We start from the raw sequence: 21,135 nt of genomic DNA, 5'->3' as shown, positions 1-21,135 counted from the left end.
GGAGCGGGTTATACCCCCCTCTCCGGCCTCGTTGCCCTCAGAGACGCTGCGGGGGAGGCGGAAAAAGCTGCCGGACTACAACTCCCAGAAGCCTTTGCGGCCCCGGCGCTTCCGCCTCTCCCTTCCCTTCCCGCCCGCGGAGCCGCGGTGCAGTGTGGGACGGGAGCTCCAAAATGGACAACCCCAGGGATGCTCCAGGTACGGCCGTCCCGGGGGCTCCGCGGCGCCCTTCGGCCCGGCCCCAGGTTTCGCCGTGGACGGCCTGAGGGGGCGCCCCGAGGCCGGGCGACGGCCCCCCTGCGAGAGCGGGGCCGGCTCAGGCGCGGCCGCTCGGGGCCTGCGCCGGCCCTCATTTTGCTTTCCCCCCCCCCCCCCCCCCTTTTTCTGCAGGGAAGGCCAGCAGGTGGTTTGGGGTCGCGCAGTCTAAGTCGGCAAAGACGAACGTGAACATCCTTCATCAGGAAGAGCTGATAGCGCAGAAAAAAAGAGAGATTGAGGCTAGGCTGGAGCAGCAAGCAAGGCAGAACTATCTGAGCATACAACAGCTGCCCCTGTTTGGAGAGTACGTGTCAATAATGGTGCCTTTAGGGTTTGAGCTTAACTGGCAGAAAACGTGTCAAACGAAATTGGATAGGCAAGTCTTATGAAGGCCTCGTGCTTGGAGGCAAGCAGTAAGAAGGCTGAAATTGATAACTGAATAATTGCGTGTCAGAATTTGCAATGCTGGGATACTTGAAGTTTAATTGATCTACCCAGGCTTGCAATTTTTCACATACTAGTGAGAACAACTGTGTCCTAACAAGGATCACATTTTTAGCACTCTTTTACTGTTTCCCTTCTGCTTCCTGTTTGTTATCTGTGTTATAATCATGTTAACATAGAAACTCCTAAGAGTTAACACAGTTCTCTGACTAAATGCTTGCCTGGAGTTTGTAAAAGCAGAGTAGCATAACAGTGCAAGTAGAAATCCTGTTTCAGTGTGATAGCAAACAAGCCAAATGGAGAGCATGGGTAAAGGCAGTAAGCAGCAAGCTGAATGGTTCTTGTGCTTTCAAAAAGGTAGATGCATTGTCAACGTTAACTGAGAGAGATTAGTAATCAGTGATGTTTATCTTGTTTTCTGTCTAAAATAAATGCGTATGAGGGGGCTGGGGAAGATGCTGAGTACCATCACCTACTTCTCTTTTTCTGTTTAGAGATGAAGGTACTGAAAATGAAGCCTCTGTTTCCAACAAGTTTGTTAATGATGGCAGTTTCCTCCAGCAGTTTCTCAAGCTGCAGAAGGAAAAGTCAAGTACTGGTAGGTCAACTTCTGAGCAACAGGAGGCCTTCTTCTCTTGATGATACTGGCCTTGTATGAGCTGCCTCCATGTGTGTTCACATTAGAAACTTAGCTATAAGCTGTCACCAGTCTGAGTAAATTCTAAAACAATGATAATCCCCTTTAAGTTTGGATTGAAGTCTTTCTTTAAGATGGTATACGATAGGGACGTTTGCACTTTTGCCGTCAGTACGTGCTATAAAGACAAGGATTGCTTTTCTAGCTTGAATTTTACCTTGTAGAAACCATCATAAATTTCATTTAGTTACCTGGCTTTTACCAGTTAATGTCTTCAGTTTACTCTTAAAATAACTGCCTGTTGCAGCTGTATTACTGCCTAAGTTGTTATCTGTAACCTTCTGAGATTAAAACAGTAAGGACGCGCAGGAATTATTTTCCCCTCGTTCTTTTCTAAGAACCTCCTCCAGGTTCTACTAATAACTCGGCAAACACTTCTGCATCAAACGTTGGGAAGAAACCTATGCTGTTTGGGAAGCGCCCTGGTCAGGTCCTGAGCAGCATGTTGCACCAAGTGAAGAACTACTCCCATTCCAAACAGACCCCGGTCGTTAACCGCCTCAGTGTGTTTCAGTCACCAGATGAAGATGAGGAGGAGGATTATGAGCAGTGGTTGGAAATTAAAGGTAAATGACATCTTGTGCTATGCTGTTTATTCAGGTTCAGTTACCCTGGTGATAGGGGTTGAGTGTGGGAACGGGATTCCCTCAATGCTTTCCCATTAGCAGTTGGATTTGGGGGAGAGGGAGGGGGAATTGTCCCCTCCCTGCATATCCTGTGTGCAGACTTATGCATCCTGAAGTACAAATGACACCGTTAATGCTAGTGGACTCCATAGCCAGCTTCAGCAAAAAAGCTAAGGGCTGCATGGACTATGAAGAGGGAACTCCCTGCCAGCTGTTGGGTGTTATTCATCCAGCCTGAGCTCAGTGTGGGAGATGGCCCAACTATGGCAAGTGACCCAAGCCTGTTTTGTGCATAGGGGATTCCAAGGGGGGGATGCCTCTGAGCTATCAAGGCAAGCACTTGACCAGTGTATAATCTCTAAAAGTAGTGCAGAGAGAAGGAATATATTCTGCTATTAATGGAGCCTGATTTCTTGCTAATTGTAAGAATTCTGCTTGCTTCTTTTTTCCTTTTTTCCCCTGCAGTTGAAATCTGTCCTGGCTAGTGCATGGTTGTCTTTAAAAAGCTATCTGTCTGTCTATATATGTATAAAATCCTATATTTGAAGCAGAATTTTAATTTCTAAATGATAGAAAATGAAATGTCTGCATTTGAGAATGGATGTGTGGAGGGAAAAATCTATCTCTATATATGTATATATGTATATGTGTGTGTGTGTGTATACATATATATACACATGCATATATGTATATATATAAAATACAAGTTATGAAATAATGACCAGGTAAAATCAAAGTTGCCATCTATGTTCAAAGTTTTATTAGAAAATCTCACCTTGGAGGTCCTGACTGCTTTAAAAGGGATAGAAAAGCAGTGAAGAATATTGCAGTGTTTAAATAACCAAGTTTCTCTGAATACGATAGACTAGGAAGCCAGAAGGCACGTTTGCTTAATGATCTAAATAATCAAGACACATACAAGAAAAATCAGGTATAAAATTAGATTGGAGTTGCTAAATAAGTCACGCTAAGCTCTGTGTCGTAGTTCATTTCACTAAGTTTTAAAAAAGGCTGTTTCTGATGGGAATTTTTAAAAGCATAATCTTAACAAGTCTGAACGTAAGTGTGAAACACACTGCAGGAATGTGAGATACAGCCTTTGGCTGCAGAGAATAAAGACAGACTGTGGATCCTTAATTAACAGGTCCTGGGTTCAAGCTTAGTCTAGGTCAGTGTGGACAACTCTGCTCCTGCGTGCTCTTTGTTCAGCACCTTATCTGAAGCATTGCTGTCTAGGTAAATGTCTGTTTAGTTCCCACTGAACGTGTCCTACATCAGATCCTCGATCACGATCAGTGTTAGCGGGTTCCTTTCTTGGCACAGAAACCAAAGTGCAGTTTCTTGGAGATGGAGCTCTCCTCTCTGGGATTCGCTCCAAGTGAGGGTTGAGCCATGGGCGGGCATGTGTCAGGAGGAAGAACTGTATGCTGCAGCTACACAAGCTGTTTCTGGTGTCTGGATACAGACTGATGTCTTAGGAACTGGAAGCTGTAATCTTTCATGAGTAATGTGGCTATTAAAAAACAATCCAAATTCCTCTTCCCTTCTCATCGTGTGTTTTGTGTGGAGTAGAATTGTCAGAACCAAATTCTGTGGCAAATTAAAGTTGTACCCTAATTTTTGGTGATCCAAGTCTTAAGCTTTTCTGCATGGGGAAAACATCGAATCAGATCACTTAGTCTCTAGAAGGGGAGTGCAGAGACTGATGGTAACCTAGGAGTTGTGATTTGTACAGCTGTGTAAGACTGGATCCCCCATTTCATCCTCTTTCTTCCCATCCCCGTTCTACTTTTGTCTGCCTCTGTGGTTCTTAGAAGTAATGTACCTGTTGCCTGTTTGGTGTGTGAGTTGAACCCCAGTACTGACAGCCTGCTTAAAGTTTTACCCCCAGAGGATGCGGAGACCCGACAAGTGGTGGAAAAGCTGGCTAGGTTCGTGGCTGAAGGGGGACCAGAATTAGAGAAGGTCGCTATGGAAGATTACAAGGATAACCCAGCTTTTTCGTAAGTGTGGTGATGACTCTTGTCTTCCAAAGCAGCACACTGTCTCTTTGTAGGAGAAAAATATCAGCCTTATATATGCAGCTCTTATGGATGTTTTTGGTTTAATTATCCTTTGGTGGATTTGAGATCTGTTTGAATAATTGTCTTAAAATGGGGGAAGCTGAGACCAAAAGTGGTACTGTGACATTGCTGAGGATACAGATCAGTTAGCAGGATTAGGAAGAAAACTTGGAGATCTGGCTGCGCATCCAGCATCATCTAGCATTTGGGGATACTGGACTGGATCTCCAGACTGTTCCATCTCCTCTGCCATCGATATGCTATGTAGCTGTAGACATACGATTCTCTCTTATATGAGAGGGAGAGACTGATCTATATATATTTTTTTTCCCTTGGTCAAGTGGCACAAAACATTTGGATATGAGACCTTAGAGCGAAATGCATTTATAGATGCTAAAGATCTTATAATTCAAATTATAAGTGCATTCTGAGTAATTTTTCTTCTCTTTCTATTTAGTCTTTTGAGCTATTTACATCCTAGTGTATCAGTGTTTGTGTATAGCTGTTGCTGATGCATATTTTCTGCCCTTTTTCCTTCATTTCTTCCCCTACCCCCTGCCTTAGGTTTTTACATGATAAGAACAGCAGAGAATTCCTTTACTACAGAAAGAAAGTGGCAGAGATAAGAAAAGAGAATCAAAGTTCTCAGGCATCCTCTTCTGAGAAAGGTAATTAAGACTGGGATCTGGAGAATAGTCTATGATTAAAGAAGCTACCTGTGCCTTTCCCACTCTCTGTAACTGCTTGTTAGATCTGTTTTGGAAACAGTTGAGGTGGATATTTGGCTGTCAGTCTGCTGCCTGTAAATAAAATTTCAAAAAGTCACAAATGGAAGGAGATAGTGACACTATGGCGTCAAACTCTTGTGCCAAAATGATTATTTCCCAAGCCCGCCCCAAACTGTGTCATGCTCGATATACAGGCTCATGAAAGAGGCTTCCCTGGCGTTCTCCAAAATCCTTAACGAAGTGAACTAAAAGGAAAATGATTCTCTTGTCTGTGTTCTGGGAAATATGTTTTCAGTCCTGAAAATACATTGAGTAAAATGCTTTTTCTCAGTTGTTCTTGTTTGAATCGTTATCAGTGAAAACGTTTTGTTTGTTTGTTGAACATGCCCATCTCTGCTGCTGTTTCCCTATCTGAAGCTTTTATCTTCTGTTGGGACATAAATCCTTGCAAATAGGGGGGCTGTGGTTTCAGGTGGGAAAACAGCAGAAGTGGATGATCTGCGCCCACGATACCTATTTGTTGGCAAAACGGGCGCAGAACCTGGTTAACCGTGTTAGGAGACGGAAGGCAAGGCGTTCAGTGGGTGAGATGTGGTCTGCGAGGCAGGCGTTAGGCCTTCTCGTCCAGCCTCTGCTATAGGCCTGTTGAGTGGCCCTAGCAAATGACTCAGCTTCTCTGTGTCGGTTTCCTTTCCTGTGAAAAGGAGCATTAATGCAATTTAGTTGTCATGCTGATGAGTTAACAGCTCAAACAAATCATGACTTAACAAGCCCTTTCAGCCTACAGTCTATTACCGATATCAACTGTTACAACAGTTTGGAAGCTAAGCAGTATTATCCATACTTTACAGGTGTGGAATATTGAAGCAAGGAAAGGTTATGACTTGCCCATGGCTTATAATCATGTCTTCTGCCTCCTGGTCCTGTGCCAGCACGCTGGAGTACTGGCACTGGTACTGTGCAGGTAGCAAATGTCATATAAGGCTGTCTTGGCTAAATAACATATTTGCCCGGCTCCTTATAAACATCAAATATGCTTGAGATATTAATGGGTTGAGCCTTCTCTGTGCCTTTGGACTAAGGCTGCAGTAACCACCTCTTCCAGGTGAGGATTGGGACTATCCCATGGAGAGTTTCTTCTGTCCTACAACCCTCCCCTAAAATGGCAAGGAGATGCATAGTGACAGTAGGTGCAAGTGGGGTTACTGTGCCTTATTAGTTTTGCTGCTTTTTCTAGGGCCTTCTCATTTTGCCTCTCAACTTCAGTGGCCAATACTTCAAACTAGAGATGATTGAGAGTACTGAGGTGTAATGCTATGGAAAATGGCCTAACACAAGAGGAAGAAGCAGGCTTCCTCTGCAATAGAGAGAAACAAACATCCATCTTTGAAGCCAAAAGCTGGTTTGTTTGTTAATCTGCTCTCATCTAGCTCCTGGCATAGAGGAAATTGATGTGTGAAGGGGCGCTCCTCTGATTACAAAGTTGTTGTACCACTTTATGCAATATCATATTTTTGTGATTATAAACTCTTTGACTGTTTATGTGTAATATTTCTAAAAAAATAAACTCGACCTTTTGCCCTTATTCTACTCTTGGGGTTCTTAGAACAGATAGGCTTTGACTGTTGCTTGTGTGAGTTGGGCCCAGTACTGACAGCCTGCTTAAAGTTTCACCCCCAGAGGATGAAGAGACAAAGAACTTTGCTGAGAAACTGGCCAGGTTCATAGCAGACGGGGGTCCTGAGGTGGAAGCTATTGCCTTGCAGAACAACCGAGAGAACCATGCTTTCAGGTAAGGAAGAAACCTGCAGCTGAGTGTATTGGGGGAGGGAGGAAAGGAGGGCAGAGAGCTTGGCAGGGCCTTTTTTGAGGAAAATAATAGACAAACTTGCGGTAAGTCTGAAGTTACAAGTGACAGTGCAATTTTAGCAGTAATACTCTTGCATTTCCAAGCTGTTTCTGAAATAGCTTTGGAAACGTTATTTAAGCGTCACGGTTTGAACCAAGGTGCGAGGAGAGGAAGCGATTTGCCCAGAGCCATAGAAAGAATCAGGGTCAAAGCTGGGAAGAGAACAAAGAAATCTGCCGTTAACCCTACTCGAACTAACTTGTAAACATATGCAATGTGTGTTTGTAGCCAAGTCCTTTTGGATTATATTCCTTGCTTGTCCAGCTCTACCTGTTTCTTCTGTCTATCTTGATGTCCCTCTCTCCTACAGCTCTTTCCATGCTACGTTTCTAGGCTGCTTGTCACATTAAAGGCTCTTCCTGATCTTGTTACCCTTTCTTCATTATCCTGCTACAGGCCTTCCTTTTTATTTACAAGGAATGAATACATATTTTCCTAAACTTGTGCTAGAAATAATGAAACTGGAGGCCTGTCCTCCAATCAGCTGATCCATTTGTTACCTGTGCGTTACCTCTTCTTTTAATCTGTCTTTGTCTATTTCTTTTTGCTGTCTTTAAGCCCAAGTCCTGCCTGGAAGTCTGTATGAGCTCAGAACAGGTTCAGGGGCTCTCTTCCATGTATCTGTTTAGCATCCAAATAGGTTAGTGTTCGTTGTTCGTAGCAGACGCTGATTTGTGCCAGAAGTGTTGTTCGCTCCACAGAGCAAGGCTTTACAAAGCGGTGGGACTGCCATTCTATTTGCTCTGTACTGCAAGATACTCCCTTTGGCTAGTCAAGCCCAAAGCATTGTGAAAGGGTGGCGATTTTTTAAACGGGCTGTCTGGTGCTTCTCCTCCAATGACAGCTTTCCCTAAAATTAATTTACAACTTCATTCTCTCCCCATCGCCTTTCTGCTGCAATGTACTAGTATAATTCTAACCTTTATACTATTCCCTGCAGCTGATTGTTTGCTGTGGGCCCCCAGCCACCACTCATTCTCACTGCTGCTGTCTGATTAATTCCCTGGGTTGCTTTTTACACAGCATCTTCACTAACTTGCAGGTAGCGCTCCTTCACCGTTAGGTCCCCCTTCGGAAAAATCTTTCTCAGCCTATCAGATGTGAATTGTTCTCTTCAGCATTCACTGGCACCTGTTTAATGTCTCCCTTTGGTCTCATGCGTGTTTCATTTTTCTGCCCTTACAAACAATTTGGTGCGCTCCTTGGGAGCGAAGTGAGACTCAGCAAGCTTTATTTTGTTGCTGAAATTTTGGCATTTTATTTGCTGCCTTCTGGCCCTCTGGAGCAGTGCCCTTGTGAATAATTGTGAATAATATTAGACAGATGTGCTAATATCTGAGCTGCTTCATTATTTATTTTCCTTTAAAATTATTTTCTTAAAGCCCCACTCATGATCCCATCTGAGCACAGTCAAGTTAAACCCTGTCTCCTCTGTTTGGATTTCATCAGTCTTCCCTTAGAGAGTGTCCAGTTCTGCCCTGTGTTCAGTCCCGAAGCAATTCCCTTTGAAGTTAGTGCTGTTAATCAAATTGAGGGGCACAAGACAACAGTTAGTGAATTTTAAAATACATCAGAGATTGGGTTTGTGTTTGCCTGTGTTCTGTGGGGGATCATAGCAGCAATAGATGTAGCAGGTAACAGGCCTTTTCCATTTTCTGCAGGAGAGTGTCTCTTCTCTCAGAAGAGAGTATTAAACTGATCTTCTAAAAAGGGAAGGTTGTAGAGGAGTTATAAAGAGACAAAGTTTCTGCTTAAAGTATTTAAACTGGGGAGAAGCTTCCCAAAATAACACATTTGTAACCAACATTAGCGTGTTGATTTTTATGTAGCTGCTAGACTGAGGACCACTCCTGTTCTTCCCACAGAGATTAAGGAGTTTTATTTCAACCAAAAGATCAGAGAGGCTTATTTCTGGAAGGGGTAGCAACTGAAGCAATGTTTTTATGTATGAGGCAGCAGGAGGAGTCATGGTAAAATTAAACAGGCTGCTAGTGTCTAGGCATCCAGGTTGAGTAGAGGGTGGGAGCAGTTTCTTTAGCCAGCGGTTTGGCATTTCTATTGGTAAGACCTGAATAGGGGTTTTATTTTTGTTTTTCTTCTGTGAACTGGAACCTGGTGTGTTATAGAGCCCTCGCAATCTTTCCAAACGTGTTCTGGAAGGCAAGTGTATTCTGTGGGAGGACCCTCCTTTTCTACGGATGTAATGTGATCCTTTTTAGTACTGTGTGTTTATTGGGCACCGTAAATAGTTGTAGTTCACTTACGAATGGGAAATACGCTTCCTAATCCCAAAAGCTTGCAGTCTACCTTGCACAAGCACGCAGAGCCCTGCATTGCACAGACATATACACAGGATGGTGCTGGAGAGTAAGGAACTGTGTGGGAAGGCTGGTTTTGCAAGCACAAATTGTAGAAAAGGGAAGCCGTGACCAATCTGTGATATAGGTCAACCCCTGGATATGACTGTTAACGTACAAAAGCTTTTTCTCTCTTTTTAATTAGGTTTTTATATGAGCCAAACAGCAAAGGCTACAAGTATTACCGGCAGAAACTGGAGGAGTTCCGTAAGGCCAAAACCAGCTCCGTGTGTGCCCCCTTGCATCTAGAAACTAGTCTGAAAAGGAAGACCGTTCCAGAGGCATCACCGTCACCATCGTGCTTATCGTCCTTGCCCTCGCCCTCACCCTTGCCCTCACCCTCACCGTCATCCTCTTTGACTCCATCTAATCAGACACCTACAACTACTGCTACAACAATAGCAGCAGCAACAACCACAGCTACTGCTACTGCGACAGCTACTGCCACAGGCACTACTAAAAAGAAGCGGAAGAGCAGGTGGGGGCCAGAGGAAGACAAGGTTGAATTGCCTCTCCCACAGCTTGTCCAGCATCAGTTGGATTCTTCTCCCTCCCCGCTTTCAGGTTAGTGGGTCTGTATATTGGGTTGATTAGCTATTTTTCTTTGGGAGTATGTTCTGCCTTGGCCTCGTTGGCTGTGTAAACAGGAAACCTGAGAAGTCTATCTCTTGTAATCTTCTCGGTCCCTAGCCCTATATCTTTAAGCCAGGTCTAGCAGCTAACTCTCCCTATGTGGAAACCCAGATAAACAGCTTTATCTTGCTGACACCAGGGACTGGATCTTATCATTCTTCAGCTATCTCTAAAACCCTGCTGGGCTGTAGCTCATTACAGCCTCAGCTTGTATGCTATTTAGGGCTATTTCACTTCAGGAAGAGAGACTGTCAGAAAACAAATATCAAAGGCTGACTGTGCTTATTCCCCATGGTAGATTAAAATCCCTGGGTAGCACTTCCATCTTATTTTGACTGATCAGAAGGCTAAATAAGAATAGCTGTTCCTCAGGTGCTGGGAGACAGAAGTATAACTTCCAGTTCAAATTCATACCCCTTTCAGTTCATTTGATTACAGTCAGGGTTCACAGTCCTCTCCCAGTGCTGAGGCTGATGCCCCTATTACTTCACCTGCCAAGTTCACCCGGGAGGTGCAGCTCACTCTGAGTATTGGAAGATAATTCTTCCATTCTAGGCATTTCTAGTGAGCTCTCAAAGGTTGAACTCTGGCCCATCAGTGCATGTGCAGATAGGTAATTAGGTAGACAGAGATGCATACAAAAACTGAGTCATCCAGTGACATCAGGTGAGCGCAGACATTGAAGGGGGTGTATCTGAATCCTTTGCCCAATTAGCGTGGTATGGGGAAAGGATATGAAAAAGAGAAAGAAAAGCCACAAGATAAGGTAGTTGATGTTGGCGAACTGAGGAGATTAATGGTATGAGTCTAGAGTCGCAGAAAAAGTAATAAATACCTGTCTCAATAAGGACTTATTTCAAAAAGCAATAGCAGAACAGACAAAGTGGGACGAGTAATGTAAAACAAGGTATAATTTTCTGAGCTACAGGCTGAGACCACAGATAATTCTCAACACATGGTCGTCCTGTAAAATTCTTTACTCCAAGTCAATGGGTCTTCTGCTTTGGCTGGGTTTTAGAGGAGATAATTGCTCAAATATTGATAGTTTTGTTAAGCTTGGATAAGATGTAGTGTTGTCTGTATATACTGTGGTATCTGATTGCGGCAGAGGTCAGGAAGGAAGGACTCTAGCTCCTCACGCAGCACCTCAAATGTAGATGAAGTTAAGTTTCTTTGTAATTTTGAAGCTCTGTTTACTGATCGCACCCCTACACAGAAGTCTTGTCCGTACATCTCACTTGTATGTATAAGACAAGATGCCAGCCTGGCTGCCCCATTCATTTGACCCTGACCTGCTGTTTCTAGTAGACCAGAAATCAGATGCAAAGCTCTTCCTTCATTTTGTACATCTACAGTCTCTTTTTTTTTTTCCCCCCCTTCCTTCCCTCCCTCCCTCTCTTCTTGCAGACAGTAATGAAGCTTAGATGCTGAAGCTGGGCAGGTATTATCAAAACAAGTATAGAATTTCATCTTAATACCTCCTTTTGCAGTGGGGGGCTGCAAGGGTATCCATGTGCTCCTTTCAGCATGCTTCCTGCTGAAATCTCCCCGGCTCTTCCTTTTAGCCTCCCCTTAATTAGACGGGGACATGCTAGCTGTATTCATGCTCCCTTTCTACAGGGCTTTGTGTTGAGTAGAAGAAAAGGACAGTAAACAATTTGCCAGGCCTAACAAATCAACCATTAATTTGCTGTTAATCTTCTACAGGGAGAAGGTTTCTTTTAATGGTTCAGGTAAACTAATCCCTTTCTAGAATTAACATCTTTAACCTGACAGGTGAACAGAATACCAAATTGCACCCATGGTCCTGTGGAAGTCTAGAGTTGCACATTGTGCTTTGGTTCCTAAATATCCATATCTCAGCCTTGTATTCTTAGCAATTTCTTTGGATTTAGTGGAGGACTGTTGGTCTCATTCTTTTCCTGTCTACTCATAGTAATAAATCGGTATCATATAGAGGAGAAAATGTAGCTGTTTTGGATAGAAACAAGACTCTTAAATTTATTGATGTTGTCTGAAAAGCTGAGTAGAACAGGGATATTGTGATTAGTGGACTCTGGGGACTAATAGAAAATTAAGGGATATCATTTGAATATTCTGAAACCTAAAACTGGATTGGGTTGGGTCTGATTCGTTTTGATTGAATATGATCTTCAGACTATAAAAATCAGGCACTTCTGTACTGTTATTTCTCCTGTTGTCCTTAAAGGACATTCACTCCTGTTGTAAGAAGCTCCTCTTTGGGCATGTGGGTAAAGGATAAACCTTCAGATATTCTTCTGCCAATGCTGCAGATAGACTGCACCATTAACCCTGTAAGCAAAGCTGATGTCATTCAAGAAGAAATATATATTGCAAAACAGCTCTTTTTCCCAGGCCTGCTGAACACGAGACTGAGAAGCAAATCCTTATTTTTTGCCTAATGTTTGCCTGGTGCTACCCTGTTGTAATGAGCTTAAATCTTATTGTCTGTTTTTATGTAAATATATTGACTGGTTTTGTTTGCAAACAGACTTTTCTAACTTCAGATGTGGCTTGAGGTGGAGCTTTGCTCTTTCTGTCAACTTTTCCTGCATGTATTGTTGTACGTTTGGCCAAGACTACAAAATACCCCCCAGAGCTAAATGTCTACAGCGACTGTTTCAGCATCATCTCATCATCAAGTCTGCAGACACCGTACCAGTCAGACAAACCAGATGTAGTTTTAGCACAAGGAGGAGCTGTGCTGTGTATTTTCTGGGATGTAAAAGATGATGCCACAGCCTTACCTTTCTCCTAAGGTTGTTATATATGCTGGCAAGCCACCAGTTAGCAGGGCCTCCTGAGCCTTGCCTGGCTCTTAGCCTGAGTGTTTATGCAATTCAGAACTAAGCCAAAGAGTTGGTGACCTCTGTGAAGGGCAAAGAGTCTTCCTCTGTGCATTCAGAGAAAGCTTTCCCGTGCTCCGAGACAGGAGGTGAATCTCTGGCTAGGGCTGGTGCTCAAGTGCCCCAGTCTCGCGTAACTTTCGGGGCAACGTTATTTGCTGCAAGTTTTACATGGAATAGCTCTAGCTTATTCATTAAAACTGTCTCTAAATTTCACTGTTCTCTGTGAGACAGAAATCAGTTTTCTTAACCAATAATGGATAGATTATTTTTTTTATTTGCTGTTATTTCTTGGAGCTGAAAGTGTGTTTCCTAGCACCAGGCCTTCTGTAACGCTGCTTCTTGCTTCCCTTCTCTCAGAAAACCTTTTGCGGTGTTTTACATAACTCTTCCTGCAGAGCAGGCTCCTGGCGCTGGTGTGAATGTGCTTAGGCTCTAGCTGTGTGAGGGAGGGATGATGCACTGTTTTATGTTCTCCTTGGGAGGCTGGAGTGTAAGGAAGCCACTCTGCAATGATAACATGCTTGGCCAAAAGCATGTGGGAAAGGAGGGGAGATATGAGTGCTCAGAAAAAATTGCCCTGAGGGAGAGTAAGAGGAAGGGAGAAGACAACCCCTGGGGCCTAATTAGCATGCTGCATGGAGATTTGGTGTCATGAACAATGATCCTATTATTATTGGGCTTCATAATTAATAGGTAATGAATAATTAATGAAGCATCGTTTAGATGTAGTCTGGACTTGCATTCAAACTGAGGCTTTTGCAGTCATTAGAAAGAAATCCCTCTCTTTGTATTGAAAAATGCAACATATTTTCAAGTGTGGTTGTGTGTCTTCTTTTAATCCCTTAAATATTTAACTGTTGGGATCTAAACGCTGAGGTGCTTTAGAGGGGAGCTGCCATCCCTGCTAGATATATATGAAACAGGTTTGCAAGGCATTCTTCTTTGCAGATCTCTCTTTTGCAGCTCCACCAATGTTTCTATTGCTCTTTTTCATGATGCACCAATTAAAAATAGTCTTTTTTTTTTTTTTTTGACTTGACCCGTGAACACAGAGTGCTGTCGTTTTAAACCAGCAGGTTCCCTGCCCAGGTAATCTTAATATCTAATGTCAGGCCTTATCTGATGCAGCAGCAAAAATCATTCCAAAGCAGGAGCTTCCAAATGGGCCTCTGCAGAAAAAGGAGGATACATCAGTGGGATTCTCAAGCTGAGACTTAAAATGCTCCTGCTTTGAAAGCGAGGATCAACATCCCTGGCTAGGTTATTCTTGAGCCTGTAGACTAGAAACTAAAATCTCTTTGGGGAATGGTGACTTCCAAAGAAGGATAATGCTCGTGTCTTTAATGTGGTCATTTGCTTTCCATTTTGAATGAAGTTACTGTTTACACAGTAATCGGCATACGCCTACGTGCACAGATTAGACAATACGCTGACAGTCTCAAATAAGCTTCTGACTCAATTGTGAATAATTAAGTATCACTCTTTGCAATGAACGGGGTCCGTAAGGAAGCCTTGTGAGGAGAATTAAGATGAAAGGAAAAATAATTTTTAAAGCCTGGATGGTTTAGCAGATTGTCAGGCAGCCTGACCTCCAAGGAGGTGAGACGTAAGTTGTGAGTCCACTAACAGCGTATGGGCAGAGCATTGGACCAGAATGAGGGAATGCTGTGAGCTGGCGGGCAGGGATGGTGAGCCCTGGTGGCTTTCTTGCTCCTGTGAGTCCCTAAATTCTACCAGGTCGCTATTTGGAGTTAGATGTCTTAATGCTGGAACTATGAAATGAGTGTGAAACTTCCTGAGGGGATCTTGAGATATGGTTTTACTGATGTCAACAGCTGTCTCAGATTTTTGAAAATCTTTTAACATGTGCTTATTTCAGTTCAGGACCTCAAGGGTCTTGGTTATGAAAAAGGGAAACCAGTTGGTTTAGTGGGTGTGACAGAGCTCTCGGAAGCCCAGAAGAAGCAGCTGAAGGAGCAGCAGGAGGTAATGTCCTGAAGTGATTTCCAAGTTCATTTGTGTCCTAGCATATTACAGTGCAGCATGGCTGGGTTAGATGGGGAAATGGAGGTGGAGATAGCAAAGAAATTTTCCCAGTGGCCCAACAAATAAATCTCTAGGGTTTGTGCTGAAAGCCTAAGAATCATGTGATGCTGCAGTCAGCAGAAATATCTTACAGGACTTTGGGGGATATGAATTAAGCCAGCCAATTGCTGTCCTATCACACTAAAACCTAAAATCTATAAGGTCTGTTGTGTCACATCTGCAGCCGGTTATGTGCTGCTTTAGCAGTGGGGAGAAGGTGGGTGGATAGGTGCAAGCTCTGGTGGAAAGAGAGCAGAATTGGCTTTTGCTGGGATGTGAGGGCAGTTTTAAACTATGCGGGAATGATCAGATGGCAGCTGTCCTCAGTGCTAATCTCGAGATGCCCCTCTCAGAGGCACCAGCGCATAAATACTCCTGTTTGATCTGAGAAGAGAGCTGATCAGATCAAGCAACAGCACTGCCTGCAGAAATTTGTTGTACCTGCAATACAGAATGCAGGTTAAAGCAGCTGTGGGTTGTACTGCAGAACTCTTCAGGCCTCTGTGGCAGGCCCTGCTGCCTATAGACTGACTTTCTTACTGGGTGGACTATTGCTTCTCTTCCCTTAGATGCAGCAGATGTATGATATGATCATGAAACACAAGCGAGCCATGCAGGAGATGCAGATGATGTGGGAAAAGGCAATTCAGCAGCACCAGCATGGCTATGACAGCGATGAAGAGGTGGACAGTGAGCTGGGGACGTGGGAGCATCAGCTTCGACGCATGGAGATGGACAAGACGCGAGGTGTGTGAGGGCCTGCCGTGCAAGCGTCTCGCTTGCTCTGCAGTTTGTACAAAGGCTTCTAGAGGGAGGCCTCTGAGATCATGTTGTCAGAGCGAGAGTTACAGGGTCGCTTTTCATTGGCCTGTGCCTTGATTTCCCTGCTTGTAAAGTGGAGATAATATCTGTCTGTTCCTGTGAGGCTTTATGCTTCACAAAACCCTCTGAATTTCCAAGTTGAAGAACACCGCGTTATTGCTATCTTTTCTCCTCTGTGTCTTGGGCAGAGTGGGCCGAGCAGCTGACCCAGATGGGCAGAGGGAAACATTTCATTGGAGACTTTCTTCCACCTGATGAGCTGGAGAAATTCATGGAGACATTTAAGGCGTTAAAGGTGAAATAGCGGAGATTTCTTGGGGCACAGCAGCAACGCTTCAGGCTTGTCCAGTAGAAATGAGAGAAAGGCTTCAAGCATGTTCAGCCCCTTCCACAGTAGTCGGTCACCTTGGAGCTTTGAGCTACTTCTGGGTGCCCTGACAATGGGAGCTCTGTTACCCTCCTGTAGGAAGTAAGGGGTTGGTTTTCTGCTCTTTGCAGAGAAACAGCTGTAGCAAATCAGAGCACAGACTATTTGGACAGGATTTGGGGGGGTTCGCGGAAAGTATAGACAAACCTCTTAGACTACCTGCCATGTGTTTGCTGTTGTGGTTTAGGATAAGTGATTGTTGATGCCAAGCAAGGAAAATTTGAATTTTTATCCAGACAGTTGCAGTAAAGTATAAAGCCTACAAAAAGCTTATGCAAAGCTCTTCACACCTGCCAACTCTTCCTAAACTGCAGAATTTCTTGGTGCTGGCATCCCTGATAATGTTTTCTTGTAACCAGCATGGGGTCTGAGGTTCCCTGGAGATGTTGATTTAAATAAGAGCTGTATCTGAAGCTTGATCCAGTGAGCAACTTTAAATTCAGGAGCTGAATATTTCTCAGCTTAATCTCATGGTAGCATTCCCTGCTTCTTGCAGATTATGTTATAGGGCTTGTGTGGCTGTGCGGTGCTTTATCACTTACCTGTTTTCTTCTCTGTGGTAGTGCAGAAATGGAATCCCAAGAAATCATGCTAGTTATTAAATCTTTGCCAGAACTGTCCAGCCACCTCCAGTAGCTGAAGTTGATTCTCCCCCTCAACCCACAGAGATACGTGCATATATACGTATACAAATTAATCAACGCTACCTTTTGTCTCTGTGCAGGAAGGCCGTGAGCCAGATTATTCTGAATATAAAGAGTTCAAACTGACTGTGGAAAACATAGGTTATCAAATGCTAATGAAGATGGGCTGGAAGGAAGGCGAGGGACTTGGCTCGGATGGACAGGGGATTAAAAACCCAGTCAGCAAGTAAGCAGAGTTCTTCCACTATTGATCTGTTCCTCTCCTCTTAGGCCAATAACTGATGCTTCCTTGGAAGGAACTGCAATGAATGACTGCAATTCATCACTTGAACAGAATATAGAATCTTTTCAGCAAAGGAGAAAAATCGTTTCTTTTTTTGGTTTGTTTGTGTCCCTGTGTCTCTCTCCTGCCCCTCCCCCAAAGGACTCGGTTTGTTACTTTACTCCAGGCAGGTATGATCTGAGCCAAGAGTATTTTGGTTCTACTTTCAATTTGCATGGTATATTCTTCTGAGAGGTGCCCTCTGTGCCTCGGTTTCCCCATCTGTAAAATGAAGGCGATACTTGTCTCCAGCTCACTTGTCCGCAGCTCGCGTAGGGAATGTCAGCGTTGCCATGTCTTTAAAGTAATAGATCTGTTTAAATATCAAAGAACATGCCTTTTGCGGCTGGAGTGCTCTTAATGCCTGCTTATTAGTTCCTGGTATACTGTGTATGAAAAGGCGTTTACTAGTAAACAATACTGCTAGACCTGTATTTGAAAGATGTTTTATCCCCTGTCCAAGAGCTCTGAGTGTGATCATGCAGCTCTTGATGTCACTCTGTTGCACAGAAGTTTTCTGATGTGATCAGGTTTTGTATGTAATAAAACCTTACATACATGAGAGTTCCATCCAAACATAGATTAGCATTTTTTTAGGTGGATCATCTGTCTGTAGCATATGCTGAACTTCAAAAATCAAATATTGGTGATAGGAAATACTCTAAATTGTTTTTAACATTAGATCCTTTTATAAGTAACAGTTGTTTGTTTACTGCACAATACAGAATATGCCTACAAAGCACTTCTGTTCTTCTTTCTGAGGAAAATTTCTCTGATAATGCGCTTATTCGCTCAAGTAAGACCTGTAATAAGATTGCTGTGATCAAAAAAGTGAGGTTTGCAAACAATAGAAAAAAGGCAGTTCCTGGCCATCGCAGGATTGAGCAAGGGTTGTGATTTGCTATGGCTCTACCATCTCTGATGCTCTAAGAGTTGCTAGGAAGGTGCCTAACATGCACAGAAAAGAAACATTTTCACTTCTGAGCTATTTTGGAGTGAAGGCATGGGAGCAGGTGCTTTGTTTAACGTTCTGTCTACCTCCAATCAGCAAGGTACAAATCAGTGCATTCAGTTGCCAAAGGTTAATCCGCCAGTCAGAACATGGTTCGGTAGGGAGGCATCCAAAACATAGACTATATTCCTGTACCAGAGCTAAAAGGTTAAGCAAATATATGTTGACACTACTGCTTCTATCTAACAATAGCGAGTGTCATTGATTTGGAAGGGCAAGGTAGAAACGTGGCAACTGCAATAAGCCCTTCCGTAATAGCTGTCTCTCCTGATGCAGTGCTTTCTGTGTGATGACGTCCAGTGCTCCCCGGTTCTTGTTCTCTGAGCTCTGAATACAGGAGGCAGCAGGTATTTCTGGTGAACAGGAAGTTGATCCGTCACATCTATTTACTGCAGAGGCTTTGTTCCCCCTTTTCAAACAGGGGAACTACTGCTGTGGATGGAGCTGGTTTTGGCATTGATCGTCCAGCCGAGTTAACCAAGGAGGATGATGAGTATGAGGCGTTCCGTAAAAGAATGATGCTGGCCTACCGGTTCCGGCCAAATCCATTGGTAAGGTGGTCCCTAAACCAGGCTAGACACAGTGACAAATTCATTGAACCTTCTGTGCTTATTTTATAAAGGGTGGGAGTGTTTCTAATGCTTAGCCAAGAAAGCGAATGCTTTGAAAGTTTCTCTTGAATTCTGTTTTCATGTTGAATCAAATCTTCATTACCAAAACATCTTTGGATATGCACTTTTGTTTTCTATGGTCTACCAGTTTGATTTGGTACTTGCCAAGTATAAACGCTGCCCCTAAAGGAAGCTGATGGGTTGTCCTTGAATCCTAGCGTGGTTTATTTTGAATAATCATTTTTCTGATTGCAAAAGGCTTTCGAGTTTGCAAGAGCTTATATTATCTTCAGCATGCCAACAGGCCTAGAAAGGATGGGGAAAATGGGAAATCGCAGGTTTCACTGTCAGAAATGTTGCATTTCAGTGGTGTTCTCAGATAGTTATTAAGCTGTAATGCTCATTGTTCTCTGAAGATGGCAATTTTGGTTAAATTTCTCTTGTTATTCCCCCACAGAACAATCCACGGCGACCTTACTACTGATAGTGTTTTTGGGACAACATATTTTCAAAACAATTGTAATTTTACTGTGAAATGTTATAAAATTGCATTATCATTCTCTTTTTTGCTAATATTGTACAACTTATTGAAGTCACAATACCATCTTTCACCCAGAAGAAAGGCCTGCGAGCCCACTCACTGCACACTTGAGTGTCATGACAACTGTGTCATAACAAGGCCTGGATGGTATTCAGAAAAGAGAAAACAGCAGGTGACAGTGGAGAGAGGTTTTTATTCGGTGCCCTGCAGAGTGGAAGGGTAGCACCAAAGATACCAATAGGAATAGTTCAGGGACTCCATTCGTTTATAGTTCAGTGCCATGTTACTTATCAAGGAATGCATTTTTTGCATAATGGCAGATCCATCTGTTGTTCAGATAAGCAGCTTCTGCTGCCCTGTCTTTGTTTTTTATTGCAAGTATAACAAGGGACTGTCTCCAGCCTGACTTTTGGGGCCATTGTTTAGTCTTTATTCCTTGAAGAACTGGGTTTTGATGCTGTCATGAAGTCAGAAGTCTCAAGTCTGACCTCCAGCTGACATTGCAAAAATAGTGCCTAGTTGTTATACCTCTGCCCTATGGAAGTTAAGGCGTGGATCAGCGTGTGGAGCATGGCTGCGAGGACTGAGGGGCACGGGGAAGTTTGTTCAACTTCAGAGGCAACAGCCTCTTGCTTTCTTGAACACTAAGTTCACCCACAGCTTCCCAGCAAAACGAGAGACTTGCTAATACTTTGTGTGGATGCGGGTGATGAAGAACCAAGCCTTCAAACATAGTTTATCAAAGGCAATTTGGACTTTGTCATATTGAACATCTCTGCAACTATAATTTTTTCTTCATTCAGTCTGTAAATAAAATAAAACTCATTTGTTCCTTAATTTTTTTAATCAGTGAATCATTGGAAAAAGTGATCTTGCCATGGGATTTCATAGGTCAGGAGACTGTTTTCTGCAAAGTGGTAGGAAGGAAAGAACCAGAGCAAAGTCTTTTTTTACATTTGTTTTTCCTCAGTCTACATACCAAAATCTTGCCACTTAGCATGTGTTTCTCTTTTGTTAACTTTTCTTAACCACATAGAGTAAAAGGCTTGGCTTTCAATAAAAATATTCAAAACAGTAAATTCGGTAGGGGGTCATTTTGAAATAATCACAATATGTGAGCACCTTGCAACCGTGGAGCTCAGCTGGCTTTGGGGAATGCGAGATGTGCCAGTACAGTGCATGCACTCAAACACCCATTGTACACAGGGGTATTGCACTCGCTGTGGCTAATCAGCGCTTGGGGAATAATGATAAAATGTTGGAAAATGAAGACAGGAAATCTAGCAGGACTTCAGTATGGTCAAGCTTCTTCCCAAACTATTAAGGTCACTTAAGGTGTTTTCCTAGTAAGTTAGGAAACTGATCCATTTAGTTTCTGCCTGTGTTGGGTAATGCTGCTTTGTTCTTGGTTCCCGGTTTGCCTTGCAGGTAATCTGGCTGAAACAAACCAGAGCTACTTAGCTGCTTTTCCGTAGCTTACAGAGACTGAAGCTGAGCTGTTCACTTCACACAACTCGGTTTTGTAAAGGTGGGGGCTTACAGGTGAGGGAGTGGGCGGCATTTTCAGAATCACTTTTTATTGTGGACATATGTAGTAATATATCCTATTAGCACAGGCAATGACCTGGTCACAGCATGGTCTTAAAAGGCAGGGTAAGTGCTACTGGACAGGTTTTCTGTTATTACTGATTGGGCCTTTAAAGGTAATCTGATAATACAGCGATTACTGTGTGCTTGGTTGGTGTCGTGTTGGCAAAAGTTGTTTTATTGCTTTGTTTCAACGTAGTGGCCTGGGTGTTCCTGAGCCCCTTCTGTTTTGGTAACGCCTGCGGACCATGTGCATCGGTATGTGCTTTTCTGTGCTCTGTTTTTCTTATGATGTTATTGTAAATAACGCAATGTTCCACATACCCTGCCGCTACCTGAGAGAGACCTGTGGGTCAGCTCTGCAGAAACTCAGCGAGCCACTTAAAACAATCGTTTTTCTTCTTCATCTGCAAAGCAGGGATTTAGTCTTTAGAAACCATATCAAACAGATGGCTGCTGCAGCATGCCCAGAAGATCACCGAATTTGGACTATTTTGGA

General features: G+C 43.3%; 1 protein-coding gene across 4 annotated transcripts; it reads left to right on the top strand.

Moving 5' to 3' along the window:
- The first annotated feature begins 42 nt into the window (after window positions 1-42).
- On the top strand, window positions 43-19,886 carry SUGP1 (SURP and G-patch domain containing 1). Of its 4 annotated transcripts, none has more exons than XM_068920345.1 (14): window positions 43-198; window positions 391-562; window positions 1,197-1,300; window positions 1,738-1,965; window positions 3,917-4,028; window positions 4,653-4,756; window positions 6,497-6,608; window positions 9,228-9,646; window positions 14,465-14,571; window positions 15,240-15,417; window positions 15,681-15,787; window positions 16,644-16,789; window positions 18,319-18,448; window positions 18,966-19,886. In XM_068920345.1, the coding sequence occupies exons 1-14, from the start codon at window positions 174-176 to the stop codon at window positions 18,990-18,992; spliced, it is 1,971 nt and encodes a 656-aa protein (XP_068776446.1). In that variant the 5' UTR covers window positions 43-173; the 3' UTR covers window positions 18,993-19,886. The 4 variants fall into 4 exon arrangements, with proteins under 4 accessions (XP_068776446.1, XP_068776445.1, XP_068776444.1 ...); XM_068920344.1 differs by having other exon boundaries at window positions 6,485-6,608; XM_068920343.1 differs by having other exon boundaries at window positions 3,905-4,028.
- The last annotated feature ends 1,249 nt before the right edge of the window (window positions 19,887-21,135 follow it).

The sequence above is a fragment of the Struthio camelus genome, chromosome 26 (assembly GCF_040807025.1).
Source record: "Struthio camelus isolate bStrCam1 chromosome 26, bStrCam1.hap1, whole genome shotgun sequence".
NCBI lineage: Eukaryota > Metazoa > Chordata > Aves > Struthioniformes > Struthionidae > Struthio > Struthio camelus.
This window is presented reverse-complemented; position numbering and strand designations above follow the sequence as displayed.